A 20031-nucleotide genomic window follows, 5' to 3' on the forward strand; every position below is an offset into this window, starting at 1 on the left:
GTCATTTATGGTAGGCAATAAATTTAGTGAACAACATCTGTTCCAAATTCACCTAGAAGACAAATACAAATTCTTACACATGCAGAGATCTCTATCAGACCCTACTTTTACTTTGTTAGCTTTTTCAAGATCCCACATGCCACAAAAATCCACAGAAAAGAACCTTAGCAAAAGGTAAGATATTCTGATAATAGACATTCAGGAGGCTCTTCCATTAAATAATAAGTGTCTTTGGGAGGTTTTTTTGTATGGTTTTTGGGTTTTTTTTCCGAAGATGAGATTTTCAGAAGACAGTAAAGAATGAAATTGAATGATTTTTTTTTTTTTTAATTGTAAATTCTTTTCCTTCCTACAGGTTTGATTATTCAGTGTTCTCATTCAGGTTGCTCAGGGTTAAGAGCTATGAAAAATGCTCTTAAACTCCTGAGATGGCAAATAATCTACATAATGATGTGGCTCATACATCCTTGTCAACTGGGTATAAGACACTGAGATGAAAACCTACCATAAAATATGAATATAGAGGAAAAAGTCTGTGTCTGTTGAACTGGTCTGTTAGACCCTGAGGGCAGGAACACAAACACTCGAATTAGTTTTAAACAGTCTAGATGCCACTGACTTATGCTGCTCCTACATATTTCACACCCATTCCAGCTGCAGGTAAAACAGACCAAAGACTACTAAAAAGAGATGAAACCAGGCCTTTAAAGGGAAGGAGTATGGCTATGAAATATGCTTATCAATAGCTCACGGAAAACAAGCCAAAAGGAGCCCTTTCTCAAAGAGCTGCTTTGTTATTCTGACTCCAGGAGAAGGAAAGGGAAAACAAGTAGCTAAAAAGGAGCAGAGCCAAGGGTTGTCAGCTCAGAGTGCCAACCCAAACAAGTCCTGGGAGAGATTTATCAGCAAAGCCTCTTTTGGAGGGAAGTGATGAGGTATGCACTGAAACGGAGATGGAGAGGACAGGTGGATGGTTGTATATGCAGCACAGAGTGTTTCTTAATCCATTTAATACATCTAGATGTTCTAAATGACCTGCAAGGAACAGGCATCTATCTCAGTAAGAGTTCTTACACGTAAGAAATGGAAATCCCTCTGGCTACAGGGCGATTTTAGCCTGCTACTGCACAGAACCACAGAGCCACTGACCATGGTGTCATTAATTTTTGTTACAACCCTTCCCATCCATCACAACTGGTTCCAAACCCACGTCAGTTTTTCAGTGGATCAAACAGAAAAGTTGCCTCCCTGTTACTGGCGCGCGAGATAACGTCTGCACACATCCAAAAATGTGTAACGTGCAGCAATATTTCTTTTCTCAAGAAGACTTTTAATATTCTACGAAGAGCTTCTCCAACACCATCTTTGAGGGGGCAGGCAGTAAAAAGCCTTTTCTCCCTCAAAAACCATCAGATAAGCGTCTGAAGAAGAATTAATAGGGAATTAAACAGAAAACATATTACGATGTTTCCCGAACGTTCTAAACACAAAATATTTCATTCAGAAGAGTTATGGTTTTGTGAAGTCTCTTTCAAAATGGGGCTCTTAACATCTAATCCGGCATCCTGCAGATAACAGAATTTCACACTCCTGCAATCTGTCCACTTATTGTTTCAGACCCACATGCTGAGTTATTTGTGAGCAGTAGTACAGTCCAGTCTTTTGCAGAAGGACTGGAGGTCTGATAAAGCCATGAAATTCACATAAAATGTTCTGTGGACTTTAAATAAGGCCCTATATTTTGACAAGAATACAGCTGAATAGGAAAAAAAAAGAAAGAGATTTTAAGGAGACGACTACAACCATTTTGGACTCTGTTTCAAAAGTACTTCACTGCATAATGTGACACTACCACAAAATCCATAACGTTCACCATCAAGAACCCATATTCACGAGACAGGTTGGCATGAAAAATCAAAAGAGTTTGCATTAGTCAAATTATTTCCTGCACTTGATAATCAGAATGTTTTGGGTTTGGCTTCAATAGAGTTACATGAAGATTAAAATGTTATTAGTTATTGTTGGAGTGAGCACAGAGGAGGCCAGAGTTGATCAGAGGGATGGAGCAGCTCTGCTGGGAGGAAAGGCTGCCAGAGCTGGGCTTGTTCAGCCTGCAGAGGAGAAGCTCTGGGCTGACCTCACTGGGGCCTTGCAGGGCCTGAAGGAGCTGCAGGAAACCTGGAGAGAGACAATTGCCAAGGGCTGGAGGGACAGGACACAGGGAATGGCTTCCCAGTGCCAGGGGGCAGGGCTGGATGGGAGATTGGGCAGGAATTGTTCCCTGGCAGGGTGGGCAGGCCCTGGCACAGGGTGCCCAGAGCAGCTGGGGCTGCCCCTGGATCCCTGGAGTGTCCAAGGCCAGGCTGGACATTGGGGCTTGGAGCAGCCTGGCACAGTGGGAGGTGTCCCTGCCCATGGCAGGGGGTGATGCTGGATGGGCTTTAAGGTCCCTTCCATCCCAAACCATTCCATGATTCTATGGTTCTATGAAAATGTTAATAAAAGACATGCATACACATGTAAATGGTTTTAAAGTGCTGTTTCAAAATCCTTGCACATTTTTGGGATGCTCCTTGTGGGATCGCAAAGGTTACCCACAGAGAGAGCCCATGGACCGCTAAAATCCAGACTCCACCTGGAAAACGATGAGGAATCCTCAAAGCAGAAGAGAGTCAAAACGGGTCAAACCCTCTGAAAGACCAGTGAAGCCTCAGACCCGGGCTTGGGAGAGGATCTAGGATGAGGAAAGGCTTAACCATCTTCATGTCATGCACTGACTGCCCTGAAGCTCAGCTCTGCCAGGAACCAGATCTGCAGTCTGGATGGATTCGAGCAGCTTTAAGACCATGGCTTGCTGAAACTCTTACAGCAAGAAACAAAAATCCAAAACCTCAACCAATTCCACAGGAATGTGTCAGTTTCATTGAATATATTTTGTTTTAAAAGCATACTGAGGAAATAAAAAAGGGATTTGACAAGCTGTCCCCAACACAAAAAAAAAAATTAAAACCTTTCTATTAAGTAGGGGTTCCATTCCCCTTAAGATATTACATTTAAATTGGAACAAAACCATTCCATTTTACAGAAATAAACCAATCAGACAACATCTTTTGCAGTGCTTTGTTTCACAGAAAAGGGATTTTTTTTTCTTTGTTAATATATTGTTCTTTTCATTTAATGTCAAAAGAAATAGGATTTTGAAATACAGACATTTCCTGCTGAAGCAAAATTCCAAGCGTCAGCCTTCAGTACATGCAATTCCTCTAACTTGTGCCATCTTGTAGTATCATTATCCTACCTATGCACAGTCAAAGTGCAACAGTGCTTCAGGCATACCCCTTCTCTTCTTCAGGAAAAAGTGGGAATACTGCCAAGGAGCTGGTCTAATGCATTAAAGAAACATGGCTACTATTATACACACCTATGTCAAAAAAGTTTTTAAAAAAAAAAGTCCAGAAAGAATTAAATTTTTGATGCTTTTAATCCTTCTACCTCACATTAACATGACTAGTATATATGATGAGGTCTAGTAAAATCCAGTTCTTGATTACTGTTCACTCTAAATAAACAAAAGGTTTTATTTAGTTCACTTTAAAATGTTTCCCAGCTGGATATATATTTCTAAAATTTTGTTAACTTTGGCTCCCTTTACAAATCCTTAAGGATGTAGGGCAGGTTTCAATAGTTTGGGGTTTGGATTGGTTGGGGGTTTTTTTACCTTCTAAATTTTATCAAAATTTATGTTTTGTTATCCCTCTGAGAGTCAAAAGAGATGATTGCATTACACATATATATACATAAATTTACCTTGCATAAAAATCTCAACGACTCAAGTAAACTTCTGGAAGAAAGTAATTGTAAGGAGTGACTTTTTTGCACAGCTGGCTGGGTAAGAGTTGAAAGTAATTCAAGGTGGGTGGTCAGTCTTGCCTACTGAAATTCCCTTATCCAGTCCGTCTGCTTTACCTTATTTGGGTGTTTTCATGCTAAATCCATGAGTATCAATTTCTGGCACGTTCCTGCACTGCAGCCTTGTTACAACCATGCCAGGCCCCCAGGCTGGAGCTGTTGGCTACAGCCAGAGGCACCTGTGGAAAGTGGATGTCACTTAGGTGGACATCTGTTCTGCACAGGGCTCTGGGCTCACTCACCCCTGCCAAACTCTAAAGCAACAGACAGGATGATGCAGAGTCCATGTCGCAAAGAAAGGAACTGTTTTATTATAAAAGCATATCGTGGAGCCCTCTGGCAGTACCCGGCGTTTCCTTCGTTCGTCTCCCCCACCCGACAATAAACTCATTAAAAAGAAGCAGACTGAGTGAAATGTCAAGTTGTTAAAAATGGCAGCTTTGCCGTGTCGAGGCTGAGCCCCAGCACAGGCAGGATACAGCTCCCTGGATAACGCCTGGATATTTGTCATGCAACATTCTGAGCACAGTCATTCCCACTTCCTTTCTGCTCCAATATGTCACTACCAAAACACGACTCCAGCCCATGGTGCCTCCTCCTGAGCAGTCCTGGACGTGAGCATCCTTCCAATGACAGCAGCTCCCTTGCTGCCTACAGAGAAGACAATTCTGAAGCTCTGCAGGGCTAAACAACCCAAACCCAAACAGTTGTCATGCAACAAATCATTTTTCTCCAGATGGAATCCAAAACAAAGCAAGGAGTCAGACTGTATCTGACTTAGCTGGTGTGTCTGGGTGTGTGTAGAGGGGAGTCCAACTCTGCAGGAAGAGCTGGTTGGGAAAGAGCAACTGTTCACCAAAATGACTTCATCCTTTATTTCCTGTGTGATATTCCACGACTGAGGTGGAAACACTGAGATATCAATGGATTTTGTGCTTTCCTGTCCCACTTCACCACCATCCCTTCATTACATTTACATCCTACTAATTGGGAGAACCTCAAATGCTTCTGCCATGACAAAGATGGCACAAGAAAGAGCCAGTTCTGGCCCTACCAATATGAGGAGAGAGAGTCCTCTGCAAGAAGAATCAAAAATTGATGTACCACAACATGAACTGGGGCAAAAGTCAGAATACACTTAGAATCTCAAAGCATATGCCCACACTTTGAGTGCTCCTGCGGCTGCTCAGGGCTGTAAGGAATATTCCTTCCCCTCTCCCTTTTTCCACTAATACCAAAAACACTTGGCTTTAGGAAAAAAAATTTGCAGTATATTCCTTAATGTGGCAGCTTGGGAAAAATAATAGGTTGACATCACATTATTTTAGGAATAATAAAGGTTGTTCTACATGCTGGGCATATACTAAATTTTACCTCCTTGATTTGTCTCTTGAGACGAATTTTATGTGGCAAAAATAAAGCCAGAAAATATTTTGCAGTTCAAGCTCCAAAACAGGAAGGAAAGGAAGGAAAGGAAGGAAAGGAAGGAAAGGAAGGAAAGGAAGAAAAGGAAGGAAAGGAAGGAAAGGAAGGAAGGAAGGAAATGTCTTTTTTTCTAAGAACTGAAGCTATGATGACAATTACCCCACCTGCTCTACCCCAAAATTCTCTTTTTACAGATATCTGGAGAAGTTTATTTCACTTATCATGATGCTTTTCTGGCATTTTATGTCCTACCATTTCTAAAGCATTTTTTCAGGTACCTTGTAAGAATTTAATTCAATGCCTGCACAAGCCCCCTGGTCACATTCTTTGGCTGCAGTCCCTGCTCTTTTGGGGCATTATTTTGAGCTATTAGTCATGTGGCAAGACACAATTGTTTTCTGGTGGCAATTTTTTTTTTTTGTGTTTCATTTTTCTTCACTGAAATATGACTACAACTTTGTTTGGGGAAAACAGTCTTGTCCTGGACCCTTTTGCATGTACAAAAATTTATTTAGTTGCTACAGAAGTGGCAGTGATAACTCAAGTTACTGTGGGATCTTCATAACTTCTTAAATGCAAATGAGTTTTAGAATACGTAATTAGAGTAATTCCATGCATAAATATTGACATACGTGGCACAAGGATTTTTGCACATAGATCTGAGTCCTGTGCTTTGCAAATATTACTCAGAAGACATAAAGTGGATTCTGCAATTGCAATTCTAATGGATTATTCTCAGTATCATCCCTTACCTCTGAAAAAAAAAAAAAAAGAAGATAAAAATTCTTTAAATTTATCGATTGGAGTTAATAAATAAAATTGTTTTGGTTATTAAACACCCAAAGCAGCCTAGGGATAAACCAGAGATTCTCAGTTAAATCAGCATAAGTCTGTAAAGGCTCCTCTGCTGCAGCTGGAGTGACACAAATGTTTCTCTCTATCAGACAGAATTTCAAATAGTGCATACAGAGCATGAGTGGTTTTTTAACCATGTAATCACATAATTTCTTCTTTCAAGAACCTTTTTCATCTCACCTTTCTTTTCTTTCTGTTTTGTTTTGTTTTTCCCTGACAAAACTGGAATATTTGTTCTGGGAAAATATTAATTTGTTTTTAGAAACACTTGGGGTTTTTTTGAAAAAGACATTTCTCTTGGACAGTAATTGAGATCAAAGGTTTTAAGCCAACTACAGCTAAAAATAGATGCCTTGCTGTGGTAGCCTTACTGAAAATCAGCAGAGGGAGACATATTTTTGACTTTAAACTACTGCCACAAACTCCATCCTGTGCTAACATGGTGATATTTCTGCAGAATTAGTTCACACCTGACAGGCTCTGTATGTGGTCAGAAAAAATTTAAAAAAAAAATATATATATATATAGGTCAAGAAGTCAAACAATTCAATTAAGGTGTGAACAAGTCCATGTCTAAAGGACATTTTGGGTTAATCCTTGGTCTTGTCAGTTGGACCAAGTGTCCACAGCATTTCCCAAGGACTCATGAATTTTGCTTCTAATGTTCAATATTTAACTGAACATGTGACTGGAAACTCACTACAAGCCAGAGTAGTGAATATATTAGTAACCCCAGAATCATTTTGCTCACCACTTTCAAGAAAAGAAAAGCAATGGTTTAGGAAAATATCCCACAATGAAATACAATCAAAAATCTCAGTGCTACTCTGTGTACGTATAGGCACATTCTTTGCTGCTATTTTGGCAAAAACAACCCAAAAAAATACATCAAATATGTGGAAATTCTTTTTCTAATGCCAAAAAACCTCCCACTGAAACTATGGGACTCCTGCTTGAGGAGGTGCTACATGTAAAATCCAAGAGTATGGTCTAAAGTTAAAAATTAATGTTTCTTGTGCACCCTTTGAGCTAATGATGAGTATCAAAGAGGTAATCAAGTCTAGCAGAGGTAGTAGCAAGGCAGAGAGGGACTACAGGAAGACCTTCCTGACCAGTAATAAAATTCCAACTTCTGTCCTCCTCAGGAAGCAGAGTTTTCTACTGAATATTACTCATTTAAGAAAAGGAGTAATGCAAGACTTGTCAGAAAAGTCCTAATGCACTGAGCAGCTTGGAAAAAAAAATAAAAATAATTACCCCATAAAGAAACATTGATAACTTCAGCAATATGTTCCCAAAGACAACACAAAATATGCAGGAGCCACTCTGCACACATCCTCATTTGTGGCAGGAAAATATTCTGAAAGACACCAGTGGGTGTTTTGTATATTATTGATCAAATTTATGGCCTAACCACTTCAAAAAGAGAGGAAGATTTTAAAAGACTGGCTGGATTAGCAAGGATTAATCCAAGCATTAAACTGAAAATGTGCAAAAACTGCAAAAAATGACCACCGAAAACTCTGTACTAAGAAAGTTACAATCTGGACACGTTCAGAAAACTTTGGTACAGAAAACCACTTTCCTCAAAAAAATTAAGTCATAGTGCATCACCATGTAAAAGACAGCTCATCTTTTCTGCATTAGGATTTCTTAAGGCTTTCTCCACACGTAAACAAAACCTCTAAAAGGATTCCTGTTCTTCACAGCAGAAGTATGAAAAACTACATTGTACCTATGAATAAAATTCCTTCATTTCTCTCATGAATAAACAAAGAGCTATAAGAAAGCTGGAAATGTGTAATCCCTATGTCTAGATCTGAGACATCTCCTTGGATACAATGCAAAAACAGCAGGGAATGTGTAGGCATCCTCTGAACAGTATTTAATGTGAGGGCACTGTTCCTTGTATCTATGGATGTCTAGAAAGGAATGTGGAAAAAGAAATTATTGTTCTATAATAAGTCTTTCTTCAGGAAGAGCCAGCAATAGTGGCCTAAAGACCACTTGTTAATTCAGTTTTAGCTTCTTGTGAAACTTTCTAAGTATCAAGTTTCAGCTCTGTTGGATATGGGGCTGGTGGGGTTGGTTGGGTTTTTTTTTTTTCTTTTCCTTTGTTTTGAGAAAAGGAGAAGTGCACAAAAAAGCTTGAATTTATTAAAATTACTTGGTTTTTTGCTTTCATACAGGGCATCACTGCTGTTCCATTTTAAATAGAATTTATATGGATGGTGTATTTTAAAAAGCTCTCCACATCACCAGCAAAGAAAAAAAAAGATTATTTTAATATAGAAAAACCCCAACAGGTTTAATTAAACAACAGATCTACCAGTTTGGATTGAATTCAAGCATGAAGAAAAATAATCACCTAATTATACAATGATCCAGAAGCTGCAAACTGTTATGAAGACATTCTGATGCCTACCATCCCCACATCCCCACAACAGCTCTGCTCTCAATCACCTCATTGGAATTAATGTGGTGTAATTACACTGGGGAAGATGATATCAGGATCTGGCCACATTGCTCAGCGTTTAACACTTCAGTTAGTCGAGGCACGAGAAGAACGTGGCCATCTCTATGCCAGGTTTTATGAATAACACAAAGAGTTTGGTCATTCAGGACATGAAAATTACTTCAGTCAGACCTGCTTCCCTGGGAAATGAACTTCAGAATATTACAGTTAATAAGGAGACAAACCCAGCCCTCCATTAAAAAAAAAAAAAAAAGGGGGAGATTTTGCATTTAATTAGGTGGGAAATTGCTCCTGCCCATGTGGCCACTTTTGCTGCTGCTTCAAGATCCCACCAGAAATGAATTCAGTTCAGCCTAGCTGCAAGACAGCATCTTTCCTGACAGTAAACCTTGGCTTGAAATAGGTCCTATGAAGAAACCATAGCTTTCAGTAGCATATACACTTCATTTGAGGAAAAACAAATGGTGATTTCAGCACACAAAAGACAAAGTCTCTTCCCCTTCAGCAGAAGTCTCTCTTAACACAATAATTAGCACATGTACTTTTTGAAAGGCACACCAAAAACTGCACCTAGCACGTGTGCGTGTACAACAAATGATGCTGCCCAGAGAGATTATTTGCCAGAGGGCATAAATAACTTAAAGGAGAACAATGTGGGTACAGATGAAGAGAGATGCAAGCCTAGACGCTGCAAGCTCTTAGATAGTCTCTCTTGCATGTGAGGTGCTGCCTGGAAGAGGCAGTGTGAGGCTTGCTGCTGCTGTCCCTCCTCTGCTCTGGTCGTCCCAACACCCCCAGCCCCCAGAGCAGAGCCAGCATCTTCTCTCCATTCCCACTCTCCCACACACACAGCCCCCCCGCCAAGAAGTTACCAAAACCAGGGCTGAAAAAGGGGACATGGTCATTCTCTGTGACTGAGTAGAGAAATAAAAGTATCAAGGGATAAGTGTCAGGAAGAAAAAAGACCTATTCAGGCTAAAGACAATGATGGCAAGAATAAACACGGGTATAAACTGGCCAAGAAGCAATTCAGGCTAGATATTAGAATCAGGCTTAAAGAGAGCCATGACCATCTTTGACAGCCCTCCAGAAGGAGCCGTGAAGACAACAGGATTAAATGAATTTCAAGGCAAGGCCTAAGATGGACCTGAAAAGACTCTATTCTGCCTCCTTTGTTAAGGTTTATGACTATCACTCATTACCATTCTGCATTTCATTCAAATTTCACATGCCCTCTCGCACTGCTGAGACAGAAATATGCATGTCAGAGAATTACATGTTGAAACACAAAGGTTTGTAACCCCTTTCCATAAAATTCCACATCTACAAAGCACAAGTTCCTACAATTTCATTCTCTTCAAAGCTGGAGGGGACAAGAAACCAGACAGAGCTGGTGTGGGTCCCAGAGTCCAACAAGCAGTTTGAAACATATTCACTAAATAAAGACTTTTAAATGTCTCCAAAAAATGCAGGTGTGCAAATTACTCATGATTCAGACAGGAGTTATGTTTCCAGCATCCCCTCAACCACTGTTAAACAACACCCCCACAAGCATTTTTCAGCTCATAAAAGCTTTATGAGCTGAAAAGTTCCTTCAGGTTTGTTTTTTTTTTTTCCCAGCTGCTAATCCACGACCTGCCAGCACCAGCAGCAGCCCTCACCACTATGAAACATCGGAGCTGTGAGGACACAACAGGGCACAGGGTGGCAACTTCTGCATCCTCACAGTGCAAGACAAACTCCTGTGTCCCATCTGCTGCTGTGGGAAGATGTGCATGTGGTAACACCTCAGAGTGCAGGGGTATTTGGCTTCCTCACTCTCGTGATTCCAGGGGAAAAACTCCTGGTTCCACTCCAGTGAATGGAAGTTCCAGGTCCTTTCCATTCTGAAACATGTGCGTGGTCCTTTTTGTAGCATAAAAAGGGATGTTTCCTCGTGCGCAAGGATATTTTCCTCATTAATTGAAACACCTGCCCTAGATCTGCCCATGTGCCATGGGCTGTCAGAAACAACAAGTCTTATTACCCTGATTAATTTGTGCACCTGTCTCATGTTCGCCCACATGGAGGTGTGTGGATTTTTTGTACATTTTCTAAACTGCTGTACTCTTACACAAATAAACAGCTTTATCTGTTTAGCTCTGTGTCCTTTCTTATCAGCTCTAGGATGCATCCCCCTGAATTTAAATTGTGCTTGACCTTCCACCAGGCCTCCAAATTGCTTCTGTTTCCATGATTTGGTTTGGTTTTTTTTAAATTTAACAGTAACTGAAACTTCCTTTATGAAAGTTTTCATTGACTGCAAGCATGCATTTTAAAAGTTAGGAGAAAAGCTATTTACCACTTGGATAAGAAGAGGTCCTCTAGGAGAAACATTTTTTTTTTTGGTCTAATAAATGGAAAGTCTTAGAAATTATAATATTTAATAGAAACTTTCAGTTATATAAATTGTACTACTTCATATTAAGGTGGATGCGTGTGTGAGATAGAGTAATATCCTGGATTTTAATTCAATTCAACACCTTTGCAGCTTCAGCCTGCAGTAACAATGAAGAATAATATCCCCCCACATTCCATACATCCACAGCACATTCCATATATCAACAGCACATTCCAGCCCAAAGACTTCAAAGCTCTTCAGAGAAGTTGGTGCCAGTTTGGTGAGGGTTTGAGAAGGAGGAGCACAAGGCACAAGGAATCCCTTCCTGCCTCTCCTTCCACCTGTGCTTGGCCACAGGTGAACTCAACTGAGCCAGGGCTGCTCCCACCATCACAAGCCCCTGTTCTGCAAGGGATGCTCTCTGTCCTGCTTGACGGAAACTGATAAAATTATCTCAGGTTTTCAGAAATTCACCCATTTAGCACAGCCTTTCTCTTCCATGTGGAATGTAAAACGCTGCTCCTATCTAACCGAGCCTAATGGCACCTCCGTGGAGCACTTAAATGTTATTGTGTCCACACTGTGGATGGCAAATGGAGCTGCAGAGAGCAATATTCAGCTGTGTAATAGCAAGGCTTTTTATTGTAATTGAGTGATAGGAAACAAAACATGGTGCTGGATTTCTGCTGAGCCCTGCCTCACTGTTAAACTGTTGCTTCTGGCAAAAGCTGAATAACAAGGAGGTGAAGAATGAGGGGGAAAGAATAATCTCGTGAATAGTTCCAGCACTTATGCAAACACAAAAAGGAAAATATATTCATTTATAGACAATGCCATCTGTATATAACCTCTCATTATTATTCGTATTTCAAACAGCTATTTTTTGAAGGGCTTTGGCAAGCAAGCTGTCCTTTCTTAGGAGGAACTTTTGGACTTTTGACTTGAAAATCCAAGAAGGCCTTTGCTTAAAACCTTCACAGATTAACTTTATCTAAAAATGCTAAGCTGTATTACCTTGACAACATGCCAAAGGAGGAAAGACCTTTGTTTTATCAGAGATGTAATGACGAAAACTGTATTTGTAGTTTCTGGTCAGCTGAGAATAGAAAGACAGAGGTACAGTTTATGTAGTTCTTTATGACTGTGGATAAATTCCCAAATAAAGAATGATCGAATCAGAAGTTAAACTACATCCTAGTGAAAGGTATATGTTGGTAATATTTGCCAAATTCATTCCTCTTCATCACTCCCTATACACATTTTTCCCAGCACAAAGAAAAGTTTATGGACTAAGGAACAATGAAGGGAAACTGGGTTTGACAGGATTTTTCAGAGGCTGTCTTTCATTTCCGTAGCAATAAAATAAATCAATCCAAACCCTCAGAGAGAATAAATCTTTGGCAGTTCTAACTGAATTTGGGGTAAGCAGGTATAGGGTGCCATGAGTCTGTGGATAGCTAAGTGGAGGAATTCCCACTGCCAGGGCCTGAAAAAAGAAAAGCAAGGAAAACTCCTTTTTAAACTTGCACTAGACACAGGGTGAGGGCCTCTGTGCTTAAACAGAACACAGACAGTGGCATACTGAGAATTTAATAATATTTCAAGAAAATAAACTTTTTGTCTCTCCTTACAAACTAAATAATTCTTAAAGGCAGATTTTTAAGGATGTATACTTTTAAGTCTGCTTATAAACACCCTGACATATATGCACATCTGTACCTGGGAAATGCATGCACAGCTTTGAAAGTTTTTGAAGGTGAAGAAAACAAATCCTGAAGAAAGTTTGTCTTAAAGACCTGATCATCCAAGGCAGAGAAAGAGCAGCTATGAAGAGTCCTTCAGATAATCCACTTTGAAACAAATCCTAATTTAAAGATTCACAGTACCCACGCTATCCTGAAAAAAAAAGGCGTAAAATAAGACACTCCCTGATGTACATGCAGACAAATCTCCTACATCCACACCCTTCCACACCATCCTACTTCTTTCCACCACCTGAAACACACAGCTCACCCAGCACAACCCACTGTCCTGTATGCAACAAACTGTAGCATAACTCAAAAATCTAATGGGAAAAACAAGGTCACTACTACCTAGTCCAGCTACTCATTTTGAAGTCAAATTAAGTGAATTTCCACAGGTACAAAAGGACTCAATACGTGGGTTAAATCTTGTCTTCAGAAGTTATCCTTCTGCTCTGACTTACTGGACTTGCATCATTTACTAGAGACCCTCAAGACACTGGTAACACATAAAGACAAAATAATGATAGTACACCACAGAAACAAAAGTTTCAGAACTACCATTTTCTGAAATAGAAGGCTAAGCTACTGTTGATATAATTTGTGCAGATTTGCATCCTGTAAATATAAAGCAGGATAATAAGCATAACGTGGGAAAAGATATCAAGCCAAGGTTTGAAATGTACGGCACATCTCAAGGAAAAAATCCACTACTGGCTTTTGATTTTTGAATGGAACCCTACCAAGCACAAACCTGACAAAACCATCCAAAAGACTCCAATAATTATGAATTCTGCTGGATGAGTTCTTCAGAGGCACGGAGGTTATGGCCGAGAACCAAAGAGAAAACAGTTTCTGACACAACCATTCAAAAGCCATGCATGTAGTTAAGGTATATAAGACAGAAAAAAAAAAATCCATTTCTTACTGTGTTCCTTCAAAAGAAGAAAATAATTATTATACAACTATACGATAATTAAACACAACAAAACATTGAACCTAGCAGAAATTCTGTGCTTTGTACTGCTTGTCAGTTCCTTTACTTTTCATTTTAAAACATAAAAGTTTTACCATGAAATCTTAAGTAGTAGTCAGTTGGCAGGCTTCTTTAATGTAAAACTGCACACTTCTCAGCATTTGCATTGTGGAGATATATTCATCATCAACCCCAACAGTTCATTGCTACTGTAGAAGTTTCTGTTCTGGATACCCATGGAATTGAAGCTACATACACATGTACAGAACCATCAGCTAAAAAATGTGGCAGAATTAGAAGTTGCATCAATTTACACCACACATTCTCTAAGATGGATTTTAAAAATGCTATGATATGCTATAAAAATATGGAAAAAACCCCATTCCTCCAAATCACAGGAGGCAGTAGAGTGCTTTAACCATTTTTTAGCTGACTACACTGTACATGGCATTGTTAATTGCTACAGACCAATGGAATGTTAAAATAATCTAGTGCTTCATTTAGGACTAGTAATGCATGGAATGGAAGCTGTGAAATTAAAATGCTTGTTTCACAGACAGCTGGAGTTAAATCAGTGACTTGACAACATTAAAAAAGAAAACTGGACTGTAGCCATCATGACTTTTAACAAGAAATTAAACAGTTTCATATTCATTCTCTACATAGAAATTATTCTTACCACACAGCATATATAAAATACATTCCTGAGGGCCTTTTAACGGACAGAAAAATAGACCTACCCATATTCAGCTAGTTGCTGTCTAGACAAAAGTGGTACTTTGCATCCTTCAGTGATCCAAGAAACATCTCCGGCATATTCTAAAGCACACCTGTTTGTCATGACAAACTGTCCACTCTGATGGACTGTGAGTCTAAAAGGCAAAATCTTACCTGTGTCATTGCCTGCGATTTGAATAACATACAATCTTATGTCATTATCGGGGTGTGAAGTAGAAGGAGACACCTCCTGAGGTTGCAAGGCCTCTGTGGCCTCCTTCACTTGTGGTGGAGCAGTAGGTCGTGCCACTGCCGTAGCAGTTGACGCTGTGAAATATTCCTTATCGATTTCTGGCTCTAACATCTTTCCCGGCAGATCATCCTCAGCGGTGGCTTTACTGGGAGAAACAGATTCATCAATTATGATGATGTCATGGCTTGTTACCTCCTCTTCTTCCTCAGGAATGATGCGTGGAGACTTTTGAGTGACAAAAGGCTTGGTTGCAGATGTGGGCTGAATTTTATCTACAGCACCAGTGGAAGGTGGTGTGACACTGCTGAGAACCGTTGCCTTATCTGTTGCAGTAGCTGCAAATACAGCTGGCTTGATTTCCTCAGGTTCTGTAGTCATTCCTGAACCTTCTGTAGCATGGCTTGGAGAAGCTCCCAGAGTCAGGTGAGTAATGCTTTCCACAGTGGAATGCCCTGCTGTCATCGTATGGGAGGGTGGCACAGAATCCCAGCTGACCACATCACCGTCCTCCTCCCTGGTGGGGGCTCCTGGGCTGTCCTGTGTCTTTGCTTCAGTGCCAGCAGTTATGGGCATCACCTCAGTGACCTCCTCATCTCGCTCAGGAGCAGTTTCAGCTTTTGGAGTCACCGTGAGGTGCAGCCAGGTGCTGGTTTCCTCAGGTCCCAGAACTCCTCCGTGGTCTGTGAACGTCACTGCAGGCACTGGTACCTCTGTTGCTGGATATGTCTCATCATAAGCTGAGCCTGTCTCATCCTGCGTCTCCTGAACTGCTGTTTGAGGAGCTTCAGATCCTGGTGACATCCCTGGTTCATGTGCATGGGCAGATGTCACAGAAAGCGTGGGCTCTGTGGAAGTTCCTGGTTCCAAACCTCGGTCCTGTGTGGAGAGTTCCTCTGGGAACACCTTGCTATCTTTTGCAGTTGTTTCTGTTGCTTCTGTATGAAAGATATCATCAAAAGGAGTCTGATCAGTAATTGGCATATCTCTAGTGACCTCACTCTCTACAGTAACTGGAACTAGGGAAGCATCATACTCCTTCTGTGGAACTGCAGTATCTACCTTTGTTACATCTGTACATATAACAGTTCCCTTTGTCCCTGATGTCTCATCTCCTTCATGCTCAGTTACCCCCACGGCTGTGGGCACAGCACTTGGCAATACAGTTACACTGGAGGAGCTAAAAGACCCTATGGTTGCACTACTTTCTTCCACTGGTATTTTGGATACTGTGGTCATTTCCAAATCCAAAGAGCTGCTCATGTGGGAGACACTTGTAGTGTCTCTACTCTGACCAAAATCAGCTGATAGCACTTCTTCATCCCTTGTGGTCTCCGCTGGCTCCGTGCTCATCTCAGTTTCATCTGTGGCTGCTGAAATTGGAGCTCCTGGATGCACTGTGGATTCTGCAATGTGCCCTGGAGATGATGTAAACTCCATTCCAGAGAAGCCATCCTCTGTACCAAATTCAATCTCTCCTTCAGTATGAGATGACTCTTCTGTCATATACCCCTCCTCTTTATCTGTTGGCAGCCACATGCCAGAGCCTGGAGGGGCCTGTGTGATCTTCTCCCTTGCAGAACATCCCGCAGATTCTGCTGTAACACAAGGAGGAATGACAGCTATGGAGTCAGGGACCCTCACATCTGTTGTCCTCATTTCTGGCTGCTTTGTTTTCTCCTGCTCCTCTAAGACAGCTGATGCTTCTGTCTGCTGAGATGAGGGGATAAGAGACGCGGTGCCTTCTCCGAAGCTTGGTGGGGAATCTGTGCTTCCTGAGATGGCCTCAGATTCTGTTTGATCAGCAGCTGACACAGAAAAGGATACAGGTGTTCCAGATGCCACGGTGGGCTGCACATCCCTCAGGTCCTCTCTGCTCCCTTGAGCCGAGGCCTCGCTGTCAAACACTGTCCCAGAGCTAAATTTAACCCACGGCGTTGACTCTTTCACTGCAGAAAACTGTCCTGTGGTTACTGCATGCTCCTCCAGGAGTGTCTCTGATGCAGCAGGCACTTCTGATCCTGGGGCATGACCAGGAGCCACACCAGAACCCGTGCCAGGCACAGCAGTGTGCATGCTCTCACTGCCCTCCCCCTCTGCAGCAAGGTCAGACTCATCAGTGAGCAAAGCTTTAGGGATTACAACAGTTGTAAGTTTCTTGTCAGATTTTGCCTCCATGGATTTTTTTGTGGGTGCATTTGTAAGGTGGGCACCGTGAGACACACTCTCTTTTGTCAATGAATCTGAAGTCCCTGTCCTGGCAGCCTCTCTCCGAGAAGTCTGTAAGAAGCTATCTGTAGCAGTCCTCACAGGACCCACTTCTATTTGTTCAGTCTGATTATCAGCATCATGCTTTTGTGCATCTCCTGTTTCAGTATCTTCCCAAAACCCAGTGGGACTCTTAGCTACAGCTGTGCTATCCTGAAAAATTACAGAGGCCAAGAAAGCGTCCTCAATGCTTTCAGACCTACCTTGTTCCTCGGGCAACTCTGCTTCAGAGTAAGTGTGATCCAGTTCCACAGCTGGGGACGTGGCCTCTGTTAGCCTGGCTGAGACATCGTATTCAGTCCTTCCCAGTGTGTCATAAGTGAATATTTCGCCATCGGTGACAGTCTGAGGTAGAAGGGTGGTTAACGGAATGTTCTCCATGAGCACCTCCATCTCCCTTTTCTCCTCAGCCACATCAGTAGTCATTTCCGTGTCTTCCTCAGACTCTGGGGTTGTCTCCTCCAAAGTAACTGTTTGGGTGGCAGGCACTTCAGTAATCAGAGTCTCAGAGATGGGAGGTTCGAGAGGAACTCCAGCAGGTGACGATTTCACGCTGTCAGCTCTCAGGGATGTCACAGGCTCAACAGTCGTAGGCTCTGTTGTGATTTTTTTAGCTTAGAAAAGAAAAAAAAAAAAGCACAGTCAGTACAGTAATTATTTAAATTCATAATTTGAATGCCACGCTGAAAAATAAGTGTAAAGTTCAAAGGCTTTAGGTGGTTGATTACAGCTTTGAATGACATGCAATAACACACTATAAAGCTGCAGAATGCCTAACTTAAAACCAGATTAAGTGAAAAAAGCAGCAATATTCTTCATATTTGTCATTTATGTAATTACCCCTAGAAGTTCTTGTGTTATATGAGTGGCCATCAGCCAGCCAAGTACTGATCTGGGGATGTAAAAGTTTATTTCAAGGTGTCACAAATGAGTAGAGCTGCAAACCTGTGGGTTTTCTTCAAAGCTTGATGCAGCATCCAACTCAGATGTATAAAGGGAGTGAAATGCTGCTTTAGTTTATTTTCAGCACATAATTACAAACTGCAAAAAGGAACCCTCACTGCAGTGAGAGCGTGCTTAAGCAGCAGGATCAAGCATGCCACCAGATAATACTGCTGCTGCCCTGCCTTTAAATTATGCTGGGAGAAATTTATTGTGGGGAAAGGTGAGAATGGTGAACCATAAGATCATAAACTTAATAATACTAAAATGATGTTGATCTTTGGAAAACACTTCAAAGTTGCACATCTGAAACTCCTCCACACACAGAAATGCCTTCATGGGAGTGTTGAACATGCAAAGGCAAAGTGTTGAACCCTCTGGATGATGGGAAACGTAAGGGAGCTGCTATCCTAGATAAACAGCAGGCACAAAGAAAGGTCCTTCCAGTGAACCAAACTGTGATGTTCTAAAGAATCTGGTGGCCTTGCTCCTTTTACCCCACATTTCCATGCCATCTGAGGCGGAAATGTGTGCCAACACTGGAAGGTTTGTCAGCAGATTTTAAATTCCTGAAAAAGGTGACTGCTCAAAAAACAGGTTTTCCTCAGGAAAAGCCCAGGTTGGAAACATCTTCCCTTCTCCCAGTTCTTCCAGGTCAGTAATCTTCAGAAGGGCCATGGGAGCAGATGGGTGGAAGATGTGAATGTCTTAAACCAGTACTGTTAACTGCCAAGTGACTGAGAGTCAAAAGCCTTATAAGGATGCAAATAAAGAGCAAAGTATAGTTTTTAAATCACATTAAGCATATTGAGAATGCATTAAACAGTCACTGCTTACCAGACAGACACGACTACATCTAGAACTTTCAGCAAAATAAAATCTTGCTTAGCTTGTGATAGAGCAACCAAGTCTCTTCTCCTCACATCAATCAAAACACAATATTTTACATTTTATACTCAAGCATAAGCAGTATGCTTGCACAAACCAGACCTTTTCACACACCCATAACTGGTGAGGTGCCCCTTTGATAGCTGCAGATATGAATTCCGCATATGCAAGTCAGGGTCACACAAATATTTGCTCAGAGTCACACACTCAGATTTGAAAATGCCACCTTTGCAAGAGACGCGTTTGATTCGCCCTGAAGCAGGAAGGCTGTTCAGAGGATGGTAGAAGAACAGGTAGAATTACAGAGTAGGAAAATGAGGTAAAAGGGTTCATATTTGAGCTTTCCTGAATGAGAAGTGAAAGTGAAAAGGAAATGCTGAGGGCAAGAAAATATGACGTCACTGTGTTTAGAAGTGGTGGTGTTCTTTGCCAGCAGAAAAAAAGGAACAGATTCTTTTCTCTACCACATGTTAAAACTTCATGGTTTTACAAAGAGGACTTAGCTCTAAATTATATATTTATATATTATAAAATTTATATACTTTATAAAATTTATATACTTATTTATTTATTTTAAGTTAAAACATTCAGTTGAGCAAGAAGGGGTAAAGTTCTTGAAACTCCACTAAGCAAAGCACAGCCTGAACACGAGAGATTTTTGTGTTTGGGGCTCCACAGCCCAGAGTGGGTGATTGTTTCTTGTTTTCAATCTGTGAGACAGTGCCCACACAATCAAGAATCAATGGATTCTTGCCATTTTTTTCCTCCCCTCTCTACTTGCATGGGGCTAGTTTAAACCACACAAGTTTTGCTTCACAGCTTGGGAAATGAAGGGTGCACACAAGCAGTGTGTGCTGCTGAGTGGTGGCTGTTAAATCTCTACCAAAGAATTCACCAGTTTTCCTCAATGGCTGTTTTTTTAATTTTTTTTTTTTTTAATGGCAAAATGGAAAGGAGGCAGCAAAGTATCAAACTCTCCCCTCTAATCACAGGATCAGTTTCCTTAATGTGGATCGAACTGGCTTTGCAGCCAACATGAACACTCACTCAGGCTCCAGATGCCACACTTTGGGTGACCATCAGGATCACCCTCTGAACAAATATGAAAATGTAATACCCTCTAACAGAGCTAGAAAAAAATGAGGGCAATGTGGATAAATTTTTTTAAATCTGTGGAAAAAAAAAGGTAACTTTATTTCATTG

General features: G+C 41.1%; 1 protein-coding gene across 3 annotated transcripts in view; it reads right to left on the reverse strand.

Moving 5' to 3' along the window:
- VCAN (versican) overlaps positions 1-20031 on the reverse strand; it is a 98632-nt gene that overhangs the window by 36598 nt on the left and 42003 nt on the right. The window contains exons 7-8 of one of the 3 annotated variants that reach the window (XM_042023053.1): positions 17202-17612; positions 14655-15668 (exon numbers count right to left, since the gene is read on the reverse strand). In XM_042023053.1, the coding sequence (XP_041878987.1) occupies positions 14655-15668; positions 17202-17612 (1425 nt within the window). Of the gene's footprint in view, positions 1-14654; positions 17613-20031 lie in introns of all 3 variants that reach the window. The other 2 variants (XM_042023052.1, XM_042023055.1) reach the window with 2 other exon arrangements.

This window comes from Corvus kubaryi, unplaced genomic scaffold (genome assembly GCF_017639235.1).
Source record: "Corvus kubaryi isolate FWS band 111438036 unplaced genomic scaffold, C.kubaryi_AGA036_p1.0 37236, whole genome shotgun sequence".
NCBI classification, from domain to species: Eukaryota; Metazoa; Chordata; class Aves; order Passeriformes; family Corvidae; genus Corvus; species Corvus kubaryi.